This window comes from Rhodnius prolixus, unplaced genomic scaffold (genome assembly GCF_049639745.1).
Source record: "Rhodnius prolixus isolate KJV_2025 unplaced genomic scaffold, Rpr scaffold_2, whole genome shotgun sequence".
Lineage (NCBI taxonomy): Eukaryota > Metazoa > Arthropoda > Insecta > Hemiptera > Reduviidae > Rhodnius > Rhodnius prolixus.
In genome coordinates, this window is record NW_027411592.1 from 54,171,751 (window position 1) to 54,190,821 (window position 19,071).

At 31.1% G+C, this 19,071-nt stretch overlaps 1 protein-coding gene across 8 annotated transcripts in view; it reads left to right on the top strand.

The window, feature by feature from the left end:
- LOC141449993 (LON peptidase N-terminal domain and RING finger protein 2) overlaps positions 1-19,071 on the top strand; it is an 85,814-nt gene that overhangs the window by 24,119 nt on the left and 42,624 nt on the right. Inside the window, exon 8 of one of the 8 annotated variants that reach the window (XM_074119974.1) lies at positions 17,584-17,720. The exons of 4 other annotated variants lie outside the window; for them this stretch is intronic. Coding sequence is in view for 2 of the 4 variants with exons in the window: in XM_074119969.1 (XP_073976070.1) it covers positions 3,218-3,665 (448 nt within the window). In the remaining 2 variants the exon portion in view is untranslated. Of the gene's footprint in view, positions 1-2,147; positions 2,292-2,362; positions 3,666-17,583; positions 17,721-19,071 lie in introns of those variants that run through there. 3 more of the 8 variants (XM_074119977.1, XM_074119969.1, XM_074119970.1) reach the window with 3 other exon arrangements.

The following is a 19,071-nucleotide window of genomic DNA, read 5'->3' on the forward strand; positions in this document are numbered from 1 at the left end:
ACTCAAAGAGTCTTCAGACCAAAAACACTTCATATAATAATTAGAATTTCCTGACTAATGGGAAAATATGCGTGTTTTCACCATGCACAATTTTATATACATAAAAAAAAATGTATCTCAGTAAATGTCTTGTGCGTTTAAACAAGAAATAGAAATAAAAGGAAACTTAAACTTTGAATAGTAATAAATTCTGGGTACTCCAAGGGAACTGAATATCAAAATTTCACAGCGAGGACTATGATTTCGTAGACCAATATCTGAGCAAGAGTGTGAATGGTTGTTGTTATTACTTGGCCAAAAGCGCGATTGTGTAAGAAAACGTACTAGTTTTATAAGTAATGGCATCATAATAGTTTTAAGTGATTCCATTAAAAATAAAACATAATTTCCGGAAGTTTTATCTAAATAAAACGTCATTTTAAATAAAATTATTTTTGTATATATCTTAATCCTTTTATTCTGTCGTTAATGTAGATTTTTCTTTCTTTTATAACACCCATTAAGTTTAGTGAATTAAGATTTTTATCACATTATGTTTTATTATTGTTATTGTTAACCGTGAGCTCATTACTGATAACACATTTCTTTTAAGTGTTCTTATCATTCTAGGGGTTTTTGTTTGTTTGTATGTAATTATATGTTTTATTAACGATGAAACATAGTTGTAAAACGTTATGTTTAATTAACTTGCGTTGATGTTATTATCGTCAATTTTTCAGAGGGTGTTTGCTTTCTTTTTTGACAAATGCAGTAGATCATAAATTTATTTAATAAAATGGCCAAAATTTTGGAGGAATTCATTTGGAGCATCTACATTTTTTTATTTGATATGTTATATATATTTGATGGATAGTGAGCGAATAGTTTGAGTTGTTTATAATTGACTGAAACTAGTGGTTTTAACGTAATCGAAACTTATCTGTAACGATTTCTTGGCGATTTATGTATTATATATATTACTTTACTTTGAATTTTGATTACAAACGTACTATTGCGTCTCTATTTTGAGACGGGATATAATTTGACATTGACTTTGTGAAAGGACTTTCTTAGAATTTTTCGTTATAAGTCTTTTAAGCTGAGATTTTGCAATTCTTTATTGTATTTCGGATATGCGGTACTATTTAAAAAAGGATTTGGATCTCGTCGAAGTTATTAAAACTTGTTTCATCATCTCGAAATTGGTGATGATACATTTCCATGTGACTGAATTAATTCATCTTGATAAATAAGCTCTATGGGGTTTGTCAGCAGTCTAAAATGCTAATTGGGGTCCGGATAGAGCTGCAGTGAATTCCAAGAGGACATATTAGACTAGTGGTTTAAGGCTGGATTAACGCATTAGTGTAAGGCATTATCTCTACATTAAGAAACCATAGCTCACTCCTTTTGTAAAATTAGAGAAATAAACATCCATTTATCTCGAGGTTTTTTTGGCGTTGAGAAAATTAGGTTCAAGATCTGTGAGTACATTCGAGAACACTTAGTTAACGGCTTTTTCTTCTTTAAAGTTTTTGTTCGGTAAGTTCGAACATCAGAGGTGATATGTTTCAAACCCTGGACTGGTTTTGTGTTGCTATCATCGTTTTTCTTTCGAAAGTCAATGACATATCTCAGTTCCCCCCGATGGGCAAATACTAGAAAAGTGGGGATTTATAGAGATCTTAAGAGGGTTGTAAGATATAATATGTGATGTATTGGAAAGTTTATAATGGCAACTTATTTAATTCGTGAAAACAACTACTCGGACTCGTGTACTGCATTGAGAGAAAAGAATTTAAAAAACTTGAAAAAGACATGGATTACAAAAAGGAGAGTACAGCCTTCAACCATATACTGAACATCATGAACCTTGAGAATTGAAAAAATAATACTAAAAAATATAAATATGTATTCGAGATAATATTCTAAATCAAAGATTCCCTTACTTTACAATAAAAGTTAACAAATGATTAAATCCAAAAATAGCCATTGCTTTATTTATTTTTTAAATCTACTTTGCCTATGTGTATATATGATTTCTCAATAAAATAATAATAAATAAATAAATAATAAAAATAAATAAATCCAAAAATATAACTACACCATCACAATCAAGAAGGCAAAGGCAACAGCCGCCATTACAGCCATCTTATGGTAATTAGAAAAGAGTGTAGCCTCCCATAGGTTTCATATTTCTTATCCGTTTCGTTTGGTGTCAGTGCGTTAGAAAAGTGGAACGAGACGAATTTTCAAGATCTAAACCCAATAAATCAGTGTTTAAACAAAGAAGAAAAAGTAATGGGTAACAAGTAAGCATTACATTTATATTTGTAGAAAAAGCGCATCGTTCACAGGAAAATTATTTATTTATTCAGTTCTCGAGTGCCTAGAAAGAAACAGATACCAAAAATATAAACAAAGTTTTGCCTTTTGTATAATGAGTCTATTTAATTGTCAACTTTTACATTTGACGATAATAATAATTGCTGATTGTACTGTCACAACCTTACCAAGTTTAAAGAGATCAGCAGATTGATTTTTGATAAATTCGCGGGGGAAAAAAGTATTCAGGCAATTCACACGTTATTTCTCGCTCATAATTTTGTATTCAGTATAATAATATTCAATATGAAAGTTTAATTTTAGCTACCCATTAATTTTTGATTATATTGTTCGCTGACTGGACTACATTGAATAGAAGTCCCTCCCCATGAACTGCTCTGTGAGTTACCCTGGGATAATGTAGCAAATAGGGGATATAGAACTGCACAGATGCATTGGGTAAAAAAAGCTCTTTTTTAAATTAAAAACAGTGATTCATGAAAGATTTTTTTACTTTTGAAAAATAATAAGTGGTTATAATGGGTTCCTAGAACCTTCTATGTGTTTTTTTTGTTGTAAAATTGAACTGCCCAGCTCTTAGAAATAGTCTATCAAAGAGATTATGTATAGCCTCTGCAATTAAGCAATTATGAAAATTGAATCCCTGCCGCGTAAGATGAAATTGGTTTGAACTGACTAATGCTTATGTACTGAGTGAGTGGGTTATTGAACGAGTTGACCTTTACGTAATCGGTGCAGAGTGTGTTTAGCGTTAGTGTTTGTGTATTCTATAGAGACTAGTAAACTGGTGGGGTGTGATAGAGGAACGATACGTAGAATGACGGCATACTAGTGGGAGGAGGTGGTAGACGGCCGGTTTGGTTGTTGTGTTTCAGTTTCAGTTAGTGGCGAGATGCTCACCATGCAACAGGATGCTTCTTGCGGTGTTAGTACCGCCAGACAACAACCCGTTTGCCGTGTTCCACATGCGCGACTAAGGCATCTAGCATCGGCTATGTTGGATTCAGTTTTGGCCGTTTCACCAGCCGTTACCGTAACACAACTCTGTTCTCCGCCACTTTCATGTCCCCAGTGCCAGTGGATTCCTCGTAGACCGGTTACTCTGCCGTGTGGACATACTTCGTGTCGTTCTTGTTTATTAACCAATCAGCATGGTTGTCCAAAATGTGGTAGTGCTTTACCACAACGTTTGGAAACTAATGTGATGGTTAAAGCGGCCGTAGAGAAATGGTGGCCAAAAGAGGCTGAAAAAGAACGTGTCAAAGAGGAAGCTGCCTTATTGGTCAGGAATCATCTTCTAGAACAAGCGTTGGACAAATATACAACTGCTTTGCAGTTGGGTAAGTCTTAAACACTTTTTAACCCTTGAATAAGTGAAATTAAAGCTATTTCAACCTAAGAGTATTTATTAAAAGATTCAGACAGCAGTACTTAATCTCAAGATAATTTGAGGAAGGTCTGGACTACTAAACAATAAATATTGTTTTATAGTTAGATTTGAAGATTTTTATGTAGTGCCTGTTAGAAAAAGTATCTTATCCAAATTTTCATAACACGTTTTCTCTAAAGGAATTCCATATCAAAAATAGAATAAAACTTGATAAACTCTCAAAGTTGTGACTATACGAAAATTACTCTGATTTGCTAAGGAAAGAATGAATGCTAACATATTTTAAACTCATTTGAATTACAATTGAAATAGTTTTTTTTTTTTTTATAAATGTACAAAATAAGTTGATAATATTGAAAGAAAAGTGAAAATTGAAGTTTAAATTGCCAAATACAATATTTGCCCTCTCAAAGTTAATAAGTATATGTCAGATTGCGCGTTAGCGACATCTAAGAGAATTCCCAGTAAACAAAGTCATTGTTCATTTTTTCCAGTATTACTCACCGATCTTTTTGTTTATTAATATCTTTTTTTTTTCTTCTTCTTTCTTTCTTTTTTAATAATCCTTGTTTCAGTTTTGACTTTTGTTTTTGACCCTGTGTGTTAACATTATTTTTTCGGGAAGGTAAGGGTCCAGCTAGAGAGATTTTGAAAACAGGTTGTTCTACTTTATTACAATTATTTACTTCTTAAAGCCTTTTTGTGTTTGTCCCGTATATTCTACCCACATCAATATTATTAGATGTTATATTGGTAGATATGAATTATTACCTTTTTTTGACAAGGCAAAGGAAACTTGAGTTTCAAAACTCACATTAAAACGTACCATAATTAACTATCTTGTAAGATAAGTACAATAGACTTTTAAAATGTTAGAATAAATAAGCCAAATAAAATACTATCACTAATAAAATTAATGTAATTAAAGTAGGCTAAACAAAATATTAATATTATTATAAAAAAATTAAATCAACTAAAATTATATCAAAATTCTAGAATATCTTGTTTCAAGTCAAACTTGCTGAAGCAGTATAATTTCAACATATTCAACAGCTTTTCTTACATTGCGGTTGATTAGCATAAACATTTTCTAATTTGGAATAAATTCCTGAATTCCATAGGGCCTCATTAGATAGTTGACTGTTGTAATTGAACCTTGATTTGACTTAGTAATTTTAAGGATTATTTAGATATAAATAATCAAAAGGAAGTTAATTTAACTTGTAGCACCGTTGTACGTATTATAAAAAAGGACTCTTTATTAAAAATGAATAAGCTGACTGTTGAAACATGAATGAAGTTCATCACCAAGTGTTGATTCTCCAGTTAAAATACGTACAAAGAAAACGCAAAAACGACCAGTGAATCAAATTATTCATGAACAGAAAATGAATATGCTATGTTGAGATTATTATAGATAGTTCTATGGTAGATAAAACAGCAACTATTTAGATAGAATTTTAGAGACGGTTGACATTGAAATATTTTGCTACTCCCTTATCTCCAGAACATAAGTTTAGATCTATTTCTATTTAGTGTGTTGTAGAATCATACCTAACTGTTTCTTGTTATTTGAGATTATTTGGGCTAGTAAGTTTCTTCAGTTCTTGTTGTTCAATCGTGTTGTATTCTGTCGAAATTGAATTTTAATCCTAATTATCTGTAAGTCAAAGAAAAGTTTGTTTTTTTTGAATAAATTTTGGTGGTGTTCGTGGAAGGACTAATTTGATAACTCGTTTATTAACTACTTAAATCAACTTTTGGTCAAAATTCAGTTCAAATAACTGAACAAAGAATTAGTTTTTACCGAATTTCACAGCATACTATTTCAGATTTGCTTTTTTATTGATTACATTTAATCAAATCCTTTATTTTTTTAAAATTAATTATTAAATGTAAAATACAGTTTTCTATTTGGCGATTCTGTCAAGTGTGAGTGCACAGTCAAGCTTAAAAAGATGAAACAGCTGAGAGAGCCCATATTTCACACAAATGAATTAGGGTTTTAGTGAATTTTTTTTTAACTTTTCATGTTACCACATGATTAAGTAACTAAATTTTTGTTGTTTAATCTATTCGCAGTTAGTATTTAAGTAAAGACTCACTACTGTATATATAATACAAATTCAGTTAAGATACAAATAATAAGATAAGGAAGAAGTTAAGCAAAACATAACTGCCACAGTAGTTACGTATTGTAACTTAAGGTTTATATAATTTACCTTCGTCTCGTACAAAGTTTTTAAATGAAACATAACACAAGAAGATAGTAATGTGCGGCGTCTTTATGTAACTACATACAGGTAGAGAATTACGGAGCAGTATTCTGGCGACAGCCACTCCTGTTTGCTCTTTGGTGATATCTCGTTTTAAAACATTTAACTGGGATCATGCCACATCACTGAGTGTTCATTGGCGAGGAGGGCTCTTCTCTGTTAAATAATATGTTCTCCTATCTTACGGAGATTACGGAGTTTTTACCTTTTTTTTTATTGTTTTTTGTTTTTGTAATCTTGTGCAACAGTTAAAATGCTCAGTTTCCTTACTTAAACAAATCTTATTTCTCAAAAAATTTTTGTTTAACTTAGATCTTTAAAAATAAAAGAAAAATCTTGGATTAAAGTTCAGTTTTGCAAATTTATTGAGATCAGTGCAATTTCTGTTAGGTATTAAGGGAGAGTTAATGATAAAGTTCCCAAATTGTAAACAAAAAAGGAAACTCTAATCGGAACATACGATTTTTTTATTGATTTGAAAGAAAATTAACACATTTTGTAATTGAATTGTAATTAAGTTGAGTTTGTTTGTTAACCGAAGAAATTTTGATGGATGTTGGCGCCCTATTATTAAAATGTTTTTCTTCCAAGGTATAAAAGGGTCGACGAGATTGGTTATAGTACCACAAGCGCCACTGTCAGTACAGGGGTTATATCCTATAATTTTAGAGTTATCTTTTTACCCTAAGAATTCCCTTCAGAAACCTATTGGGTAAACTTTTAACTTCTTTTAACCTATTTTTTTTTTAAATTCTAGTCTGCTTTTAGTAGCCCTTAATGCTTTACAATTTTTATCTCTGATAAAATAGCACTTAGTTGAGACATGATTGACACTTTAAATTGCTGTTTATGATTTTCACTTTGCTTGAGAACTCTCTCTACAAAAGGGTGGGAAAAAAACTCTTGGGAAAATATTTTCAAGAAAAAGTGTTACAGACTCCCAATATGGACAGTTTAAAGAAACTCGTTAGATCCATTTTCAACAAAATTTCCAAAAAGGAAGTCACATTTTGTTTACACATACTCATGTGACCAGAGAGGGAGAACTATTTACGATTACTTTAAATTTGTTAGCAAGTTGCAGTTTCACATTTTCCATTAATTACTGACTGTAGCCAGTCAATTGATCAACTCTTATACATTTTATAATTGCATTAAATAAATTATTTAAAAAAAAAAAAAAAAGGTTTCCTCAACAGTTAAAAACCAGTTTGAATAAACGAAATGTAGTTTGCACAAGGAAAATAAGTATAAAATGAGAGAATTAATGCAAGAATTGTTGCGCCTACAACAAATTCCCAATTGGAGATTGTTTGTTGACATTGACAATCCTTGGGATTTCCGAAAAGATGTTATTGAGGTAATTCGAATTTTGACTAAATGGGGTTTTTCTAAAGTTAGTGTTTCGCTTAGCTAATGTCATTAAAGTTAATAATTTTATAGTTAATTGAATTTAATTAAATCATTAATTAAAAAACATTAAGAATTGTATAATATATATTTCCTTAAATTTATATATTTAATGAATGAATATTATTAATTATATAATTAACTAATTTATATTTTATTTTGAGGGTTAAATACAGACTATATATATATATATATATATATATATATATATATATATATATATATATATATATATATATATATATATATATATATATATATATATATATATATATATATATATATATATAAAAATTTCCTAAGACTTTGTAATATAGTTCTAAAGATTGCATAAATTGGTGACCTAGAACGTATTACGGTTTCCATAGAAATGTTTTTATATAATCATTTAGTAAACTTTATTATAGAATACATAACACACGGCCACTTGATTACATATTATAAAACAAAAACTGTCTGTTTATCGTAAAATTAGATTATTATATAAAGAAATTCAGTTTCCAGCCCAAAATAATTATTTTTTTCCAAATTTTCTTAAATATTTTAATGCTTCTGCTTAAACCAACTTCATTGCGATTAAGAGTTTTTGATCTAGTTTTTGCTAGATAATATAAAATAAAATGAGGCTATTTTGATTTTTTTAGTTTTTAGGTTTATTTTTTCTTGTACTTGGCCGGCCTACTGTTTATTCATCGTTGTATTTTTTACTTTTGCCCATTTTTAATTGTATCTATGTGGAAGTATTTGTAAAGACTTACTATAGTTAAGATTTACATTTTTTTCTGAACTAAAACTGCATTCTGCAAAGCAAAACAATAAACGATAATGGTCCGTTAGCAACGGGACTTTTGACTGACCTACATTCGAGGTTCTCTTATAATAGAATAGGTACATTACTTGTTCGATGTTGTTGATACTAAAAACCAACTCAGAGCTTGGTAAAAAAAAGAACACCTTGCGTTTCATTTTTTTCTTTAAATAGCAACATTCAATACATGTTTTGGATTCCCAAATAAATAACGTATGATTTAAATATATTGCCATTATTATTGTCTACAAAGCAAAATAAGCAAAATGGCTGGTAATAATCTTCAGTTGATAATATTTTTTAAATCATTTTATAGAATGTGCGTTATTATATTTTTAAATTTTTTGCATATTCATCCAAAAAAAATTGTAAATCTTTGTCATTTCATGGATTTTCATTTTAAAAAATAAATTGTAACTATGACGATTTAAAAAAAAAAAAAATCCTATTTTCGATGTAAACTCTATTACAATTTGCAAAACTGGTTAGCTTAAGCAGAACCTCAGTGTTTAGAGCAAAGTGAGAGAGAGTGTCCTCTTACTCTTGTGAATTATAATGGTTGGAGTGATCTATTTTGGAGGAGGCCAACGAAGGTTTTTAGTTGTGGAAGAGTATTATCAAGATTTTATTTCATAGAGGAAAGAGTTTTTTTATCTGTTGAATTGGGTGGCATGAGGGGATCGGCAGGCTACACAAAGGGGATATTATGGAGAAGGGTGAAATAACAGGGGAACATATAACTGGGAGCGTTAGGATTTTTGATTGAAATTATTGAATCGGGTATCATTGGAGAGTTTAGTGAAGCCCTATGGTTTGGTCCTATGATCTGGTATACCCAGATGGGTTTAAGTAAAGTCTTATGGTGGGTTGGTTCGTTGTAGGACCATTCATGTGTCGCAGTTGTCAATACTTTTTGTCCAGCTGTTGCCTTTAAGTCTCCCCGTTAGTCTACCATCCAAGTAGAAACCTAGAAAGCGTACGGATTAGGAACGGGTTTGTTTCGCAAATACACCATTTTGTTACATTAGTTGCCTGAGCTTGAAACCCAGATGGACTTTTTTTCCTTTATTTTTATGCGTTAGTGTGTGCACTAATTTTTTTTTAAGGTTGAGGTACTCTTGAAGGGATTTAGAAGTTTCGGAAGATTCTGTGTTGGTTTAGAGGATAGTGGTGACGTCAGCACATTAAGATTTTAGTTTGGGTAGAAATGACAGCTGTACAGTGGTGAAGAGGATTGAACTGCTGCCTTGTGGTACTCTAAGACGGATTTAATTAGGTCATATAAGGAGCCTCTCTTACTTTGAAAATTAAAATAATTTTTACTGCATCTTTGAACCAATATTTTATTTTGATTTGTGCTATTAATCGATATTTAGGGATAAAAATGAAACAGCTAGTACACCAAGAAGAGTACATTAAAGTTTCTAGAGATAATGTTAACATTCAAATGCGAATAACTTATTTATTTATTTTTTTTAAATTGCTTTTTGTTAGTATTTATTGGTAGGAGTGTGTTTATTTGACTGAACACATTTATTTATCTGGATGGGTGAAATGTTGTGTGAATGCCAGAGAAGATTGTTTTGAAATTGGATGAGTAATGAACTGATTATGAGATGAGCTTGATAGAAAGCTAAAATAGGGGTGGATCCTGAAAAGCTGATGGGCGAGTGGCAAAGAAGCTTATTGAATCTGAAAAAGTTGATGCGCAAAAAAAAATAATGCAAGTTTAAAAAAATTAATAACTTTATTTTACCTAGAAAAGTTAAATCACGATTGCATAACTGACAGTTTGAAGGCAAAAGGAGAATTGAAAGAAATCCCCAGACTAGTTTTATTTCTGTAGATATGCAAAACCATAGAGCGAAGGAGAGAAGAGGGTACCTAAACAAAGTTATATAAGTAAAAATACCCTTGTTATGTCAGTTTAAAAATACATTAAATATCACTAGAACAGAGGTTGAGTTTAAGTATGCATTCGTTAAAGTTCACAAGTAAAAAGGACCAAATACTTTTATCTTTTTTGGTTTTATTCTTCACGTGCCGTCTTTCCACTCCCTTATTCTTGTAATCAAGTTGTCATGTAAGTGGTTTTTAGTTATCTCATTATTATTGGAGCCTAATGTTATACAACTTTGAAGGTTATAACTATGGTTATAGATATAACCCTCTTCTACATTAGCCTGTCGATGTTGTAAGATACCAGCAATCTGTCTCGTATAAAGCTCCTCCTGAAAGTGGGAGAATTCTTTCTCCCATCCGTCTTAAAATTAAGCTTTGCAATTACATAAATTTTTATGATAGACATTTGAAGCTCCACCTTTGACTTTATTCCAAAGGTTTTTCGGCTATTTTGCATTAGATAAAGGAGCTAATTTCTCTCTCTATTTTATTGAATTTCTCTCTCCCTCTCTTTGTTATCTTATAAATTACAGATCTCTGATAAATTCAGCAGTTTTAAAATTCAGAGAACTTGTATGATTTTTTTTGTATGTAAAAAATTAATTTTTAATTTATTAAAGAAATTACTCAGAAATAACTCAGACTTGAGCTTTATGATATTCTTTGATATTTTTCGGATTAACGGATACGCAAGACAGCTTCAGAAAAGCTTTATATCTACTTGAATGATCAGTTAGCGACGAAGGCACTAAATTATAGTTTCTTCACCTCGTAATTTATGCTACATTGTTCCAGGAAAAGAAATTTTTTCAGCAATTCTGTTGTGGATACCACTGTCATTCTAATCACGTAGATATTTCAGAAAATGAGAAGGAAAACAGGTTCTGTTGATTGGTTCGCCTCCAGATAACTTCACAGCAATCATCTGCATAGATTTGTTTTAATTGCCTAAAATTTTGATTATTATGGGTTCGGTAAGATTTTTTTTTTTTCTATCACATCATTTGGTGAACTGGGTATAGAGATATGAGAAAACAAATTTACATAGTGAGAATTCCTCCAGACCTATTTTGTAGAATTTGTGAGGTGAAGAAAACGCTCATTAGTCTTATGTTGAAGAGATTAGAATCAGAGACGGAACTAGTTGACGGTGAAAGAAATTAGGTTGTTTTCCCGTGAAGGTTATTGTCCAATTTGTTCGAGTGGCTGTGTGACCCTTAGGAAGCTCTGATCTGGGGCTGTTTTTTTTTTTTTTGTTTCTGTTAGATGTGTTTCTGTTGGGGTTGATGCTTATAAAGATTGGGTTTTACTTAGCGTTGGACTTGCCTCCTTCCCACAGACATAATAATACTGAAGATTTTTATTGATTAAATGTTCACGACATGATTGGAAGTAGTGATCATCTTGAAAATCATTGCAATAAAATGCTCAATTATTATAATTCTTGAGGTTTTATTTTTGCAAACAGAACTAAATAGGGACTAATTAAAAGCAATGGTTCAACTTGATATTCGTGAACTTATAATTTATGAGTCATGTGGCCCCTCTTATTTAAAATAACAGTTTAAAAAAAATAATTTCACGATTCACGAATAAGGTGGGGCCTACGACGAATTTGAAGCGCATGTGATAAACTGTGACCAGAATATGAGGTTATAGAGCTCGGTTGTCTGAACACAGAGGGTTGATGGAGAAAAGCAGGTTGAAGGTTAGGTCATAACCAGTTTTTTTTATTACTTCACGACTACTGTAAAGGGAGGGGAACCCAGCTGCAACAGTCGAGTAACTTCTAACGAATACTATCGTTGTTTGTAATGTCTGTCTGCCTTGCCTAACACTTCAATATGCCATAATATTATTCCATCTTGCCCCCAGGTAATACCATTGTTCTATCACCTGATGGTTTCTCTCCCTGCTGTTATTAGTGTTCTTTGCTAAGAGAAAATTACATTATTTCATTAGTTCCCACTGAATGTTTAATAAATTTGTCTTGCTTTAAACAAATCCTACGTTCATATTTCTACCACAATATTATGAAATATTTAGATTAGTAAATATATCGACCATTCCTTTCACTCTATTGGCTAGTCTTATTTTATTGAAAATTTAATTCATTCAGTTTTTGTATTTGTCTAAAAATTATGAAAATTAATAAATTCGATATCTGGCCATCAAAAACATTGCCAAAATCACATAACATCGTTTAAAATAAATAGTTTTCATTGTATTTGTAATTAATTACAAAATGTGAGCAATTAATCAAGGATGATGTGGTCCTTCATCGAAAAGTGTTTTTAAAGTCTGGCCTTTTCGTCGACTCCAGATGTCAAAAAGTTATTTATTAATTGGTGAGCCATTGTGGTGGCTATATGTACTTACCTTTGCCTTGCCACAGTTTATAGTAATTCCTAGATAGAATGGTAATTTGTTTACTATTTTTTGAGTTCAAAATCAGTCGAAATATTGAGCAGTTCATTAAGAGAAACTGTAAGTGATTGCTTCACAATATTTTTTTGTATTATTGTTTTTGTTGTATTGGACACAATAATCAAGTACCAACGATTGTTAGATTACAGATCGGATAAACGAAGTCGCTGATGCAATGTTTGTACTGTACTTGGTGTGATGTCTTATATTTTATTTATTTTAAATTTTTATAACACTTATAATAATTTTTTGGCTTAAAAAGGTTACATAAGGGTACAGATCTCCTATAGACTCTTTAAAATGCCCTTCTCCCCACTCCTCTCATCTTCATATCTCTTTATTATATGGAAAGATGCAAACAATGTAATCCGTCATAAATATAATCATTCACTCGATTTTATTTATTGGTTTTGATTTTAATAGTCATCATTTTAGTTTAATCAGTTTCATTTATATATTTCATACAAGCTGCCCATTCTAACAATTTTAATTAATATATTACGGTACTACTTTTCCTCAAACATGACGTCACATATTCTTTTGCTGTCGTAGTGATTATTTTTTGTCAACAGTTAACATTCAAGGAGGCTAACGGTAACAACACCATTAAAAAAAAAAAGGTTTAAAATTTAAAAACTAAAAATTAATTGTCATTACGTATTTAAGAGTTTTACACAATTGTTTTCAAACAATAGCCATGTAATCATTGAATAATCAAATTTCGTTAGATGACGTGAAATAGTTTTTTTGCTTTTATTGTTTAATAGTAGCAATTAACAACCATTTTACTTTAGTTTATTTTATAGGTTATTAGGATTGAAAAAAATTGCTGGTAATAGTTTACTTAGAGTGATTTGTAATGATTCAATACAATAATCATTTATGCCCCTCTATGAGAAGCCTGAAGTAAGAAGAATAAGCTAGCAGGGTAAGCTCTGTAGGTAGACCTTTGAAATTTAAAACAGGGCGCAATAAATCCTAAAATAAAGGCTGGCGGGTTTCTTCACGTATATGGTATAATCGACTCGATGGTTACTTGCTGAAGAGCCCGGGACTAGATTCTGTGGGAAGATGGAGACTTCAATTATACTCAAGAAAAATTTAGATGCCTGGTTATCAAGCGTCGAAGCACATTTAATCGACCATTTAATACAAGTGGTTTGATCTGAATTTTAACCAATCGTGTAAAATTAATTGAGTCTTTTATCTTTCAAAATTTCAAATCTTCTTTAATGTTAAATTTGTCAACTATATAATTTAAAAGGATTTCTCATGCTTTGTTCTTTGCACTGCTATGACCTAAGTTATGTATTGCAGACGGTTCTAAACTAACTGCACTTCCTACAAAATTAAGACTCATTACTGTTTAGCTAATGGTGCTGAATTCTCTGCTAAGTAGTTCGAGCGAATTGAACAAGACTGAACTTCAGTAAACAAGATTTATTGGCGCATTCTAAAATCTGGGGACGGGGAATAGGACGTCCCTTTTTTTTAATCAAGTCAGATGTTTCATTCTAAGTGGTAGTACTGCTAAATAAAGCAATGACTTTTTTACATCGCACAATTCACCAACAAAAGTTGTAAAAGTGCGTTTCCCTATGAATAATTAGGTGCTCTAGAAGAGATCTTAAATTAAACCTCAAATCCCACCAGTTGGATAGGTTGCACGATAGACAATTTATCTCACAAGTAGCCGGCTTTATTTTGCTGCTCTCTTCACTGCTACTAACTTACTTAGATGCACCATTTCGCTACGAAGACATTATATTCTCCACCAACAGTTATGTGCTTAAGTCGATAGCAGAGCGAGCAATGAAATATGAATGTATTTAGAAGCTATAGCCGAATTAGAATGAATGGAAGAAAATGCTTAGAGAAGGATTACGTGATTTTAATTTTGGTTAAGCGAGAAGGATGGCAGGAGCACAGAGTGCTGCTCCATCCATTAGCAGTAGTTTATGTAAATAGTTGTATATAATAGAGGGATGAATCGGCGAAGCGAATGTATTTATAAGTAAGAATGGAGAGTGAGTGATATTCTAGTGATAAGCACCTAGACGATGCTGGCTGTATGGCGGAAGCCAATGCAAAAAAAAAAAAAAAAAACTTAGTGTTGCCTGGTTTTTATAAAATAGTCAGATTTAAAATAAACTTAAAAATTTCAAAAAGAAACTATATATTTAAATTAACAAGAACACAAATGTGTTTAAAAAAAAATATACTACCATAACCGATCTAACCAACAGAATCCACCAAGGTAACTATAATTAGTCTAAATTTAAGTTCTATTAACTATCTGTTTACTTAATCTAGCATGGCCTTGCTTAAACAATTTCTTATTTATTCGGAAAAATTAAACAAATTATCTTATTCACATACAAGGACATATAATATGTAAAATTTGTAAACCTACTCAATGTCTAGAAAGGTTTTTTTGTTTGTTTTTTCAATTATATTTTCAAATTTCACTTATTTTGTTTTAACATTTTAGTACTTAATTACAATCATCTAAAAACAAATTAATATGCAAACAATCGCTTTATTATTTATTACGTTTCTTATTATAAAACTCTTAATGTATATTGCTGGCGATTTATTTAAAAAAATAATGATGAAATAAATAAATTAGATAGTTTTTTAAATATTCATTATTATTATCATCATATTATCTAATACTTAAAAATAACACTTGTTTTGTGTTATTTTTAAGTATTAAGTAATTTAATGATATTATTTTTTCACTTACTTTCAAGTTTCTGTAAATTAGTGAATGGATAGTTGGCCAAATAATTTCAATTCAATAATGTAAATGAAACTTTTTAACTCTAATAAATAAATTCCTTAAAGAAATTAATTCTGCTTTAAGAACAAAAATAAATTTAAAAAATAATATAAAAATAAGGAATACTAATCACTTTGATATGAATCTTTTTTTCTAAGAGAATGTTAATTTTAATTTCTGGTTTCTGGGAGAACTGAGATGTCATGATTCCTTCGCACAGGACTACTTTATTATAAATTACATGTAAAAATTATAATAACTTGAATGGAGTACTTCACGCATAACTCAGTAGTGCCATAATTCATTTCTCAGTAGTAAGAGCCTTTTCTACTGAAACTCCAAAACGAGCTATACAATCCATGGACATTTGGTAGACTGTCTTCACCAGATACATTTCAGCTACTAACAATTTCTCGCCTTACTGCTTCGTTGTGGTCCACCTGTCATAGATTGCAATAGGTTGGAAGATTATTTAAAAAAATATGATTTCTCTCTATCTCTGCTGAGAAGACATCCAATATTCCATAGAATCTAGTTGAGCATGAATATGTGGCTTTCTTTGCTTGTTCAATTCTTGATAGTGTGCTATTAAAACTGTTGCCATTGTCATCTATAATTGATCGAGACACTCAAAATAATTATTCGTTAAAATTTGAACATCATCTGTTTCTATTGGTTTCTTTTTTAGATATAGTTAAGTATTTTGTCCATATTTATCTTCAGTCCGCACTTTCCATTCTCATCTCACTTTAATTAACTAAACATAAATAAAATGTTCCTTCTATTTTGGGCTAGGATCATTTGATCGTTCATGAACAATAAAATGCTTGCATATATATTATATATCTTTGGTTATTTGAGTATTAATTCTAATAAGTTTGTACATTCGGTACAAACGACATTTAATTGTATTTTATGTAGTGAGGTACATCTCTATAAAAGGTCTTTTAAAGAAGTGAATAAATATAAATACACTAATAAAAATAAATTATGATTTTTATAAGAGGAGATTTTTCGAAAATTTTGGGAGATTAATGATTAAAAACGTTTGACAACCAAAACCCCATGCACCAGATTAATGAAGTCAATTGAGGTTATTAATAAAAAAAAATATGCCTTAAAATTCAATAAAATATTTTTATTTTTAAATCTCCCTACAAAAAGCGAAATTACAATTAAGACAAAAAAAAGGTAGAGGGGCGCGCTAGATCAGAGCAAAATTATGTAATAAGAGATTACCGAAAAGCTATAGTTTCGTAAGTGACTAATATGTAATGAACAGTGTTATTCAATACAGTCTAGTTTAGACACTCTTCACGACTGGAATTGTAATGAACCTTTAAAACGATTGTGTTTTTTTTTTTAAATAAAGAGTTAACCTTTTTTTTTGGAATTTCACTCTATTTTAAAACTCATGCAGCAACAATGCATTGAAATTAATTCATAATTATTTAAATAAGTTGTTTTCTTTTTTAAAGTATTTACTTTTGTTTAAATTTGTTGTTGTTTTGACATATCAAAGTTTGGCATTGCTTTATTGAGGGATTTTTGTGCAATCAAGTACCATCAACTTTTTGAACTGATTGCGTAAAGGGTAGGGGTTACAATGGACTGCACGGAGTATTTATCTCTGATTAGTGGCTCCTCTCACTACCCAGAACTTCGCTTGAGTGCCTGGGTTCTCCTAATTTGGGTAACCATTTGGAGAGGGGCTAGATTTATACCAAGGTATGGTTATCTCTAAATGTTGGTTTCCACCCTTCTCTCTGGAGCTTCCGCTAGAAAAACTGGAAGAGTTGATTTATCAAACTGGGGCTGCTGTAAGATGAATTTCAGCTAACACCAGTAAGGGTGGTAAGCTCGAAAAATGAACGGCTTAGTTTCTCTGTTTAAAAAAATATTTCTCGATTACTAGTCCAAACTAACTTCACTTGCTCGATGCTTGCTCGTCGTGTTGAAGTCTTTTAAGTGTTTTTCAAAGTTCATCATCTATATATTAAAGAGTTATAGTAATTCGAATTATTTGGTGTGTACGGGATATAACGGGCATCTTTTTATTAAGCTACTCAGAGAAGCAGAAACTGGGCCCTAAGGAGAGTTTTAAATTCTCTTAATGTCTTAAACTTAAGTTCTTTTACATAAAAATCTTTGTATTGTTACTAAAAATAATGAGATAACTGTTGTAACATTAATAGTTTAAAAAGCATCCACATATGTAATAGTTTTTAACATTAGAAAATGAATATTACTGTTGTTATGTAAGGTACATTGTTAGTGATGTGTTTACTCACAAGAGGACTGTGAGAGAGGGCTATAGTGAGAGAGAATGAGTGATAGAGCCTCAATTGTCAACGTCATCTTTTATGTAACAAGTGAGACAGGCTGACAGGCTACCCATTGGTAAGCATTTTGTATCAGTATTTAATGATTTCTAAAATCAATGGGATGATCGTATGAGACAGTAATTACTGATGTTTCTTTTATTTTTTCTGATGATATTAAATAATTCTGACATGAAAAGAATTCGGAAGTTCAATTTTCCGTCTCTCTTAGTTTGACAATATTAATTGAGTTACGCTTAAAAGTTTCAGTAAGAATCCGTCAATTTTTGAGTGTTCAAGAAATTGTACATTGAAATAAACATTCTATAAAAATTTTAACAACCGATATGACCGAGTTTAAAAATTTGTAAAATTTAAATTTAGAATGTTTCCCCCTTTTATTTTGAGCAATCAATTTATTTGAATGGTTTTCAGATTCTGTTGCTGGCGGAATCATATTTATAATATTCAGATGCACATAGTTAGAAATAAATCGAACCACTATTTAGAAAAATAATCAAAACCGTCTGAAGAAACATTTTTTTTTTTACTAATAAGTGGTTGCTAGATTAATTTCTTCAAATATGTAATATTTATTTGCAAATATGTAGTCTTGACACAAAAATACGCAACACTTGTTAAATAAGAGTGGATTTTTGTTCACTTTTCATTATTACGATGTCTGTCATAGAAGGAATTTCTGCGATGGAATCCAGTATTCGATAACCACTAACTTTATTACTTTCCTGTGGTTGGATTATTACTGGATCAAGCTGGTCCAGTTTTCCAAGGCAAGCGTATCCTAAATCTTATAAATTCTAGTGTTTATAGTAGCCTTCTCTCTTCATAAAATCCTAGACGTTTTTGTGACTTGATCTCCTCTAGTCTTAGCTCACCAGATAACACAAGTAACCGCAGTCTAGCGTTTGCAACGCTGGCCTAGTGGAAGAAGGCTATTTCCACTTCTTACGGACACAGATTGCACAGGGGCGTAGGATAATCATAAACTGTCCTGTGAAGAAAAGAAGCCGAGAATTTTTTGGTCTCTCCAGTGTGAAGCTAGTAGCCTTATACACATACTATGGTGCCATCTGAAAGGGAACTAACGACATTTTTTTGTCTACTGTCACTGCCTCCACAGTGGCTGAACCTACCTCCTGTAAAATATCTTGTTTAGATGGGTTTTTACCTATTCTAAGTGCGTTCGTATGTGGCCCTATGCAAGATTAGGTCTTTATAGTCACTCTGCTCTGGTCGGATCGATACCTGAAACCAATAAAGGCGGTTAGACTAGGAAATGTGCCATTTATCTGGACTCTTAAAGACAATGGAATAAACATTTATGATACGTGCTAGCCATATTTAACTACTTCTTCAGCTCACAAACTTCTAGAGTCGCAAAGAATAGGGGGATCCATTTCTCGTAATAT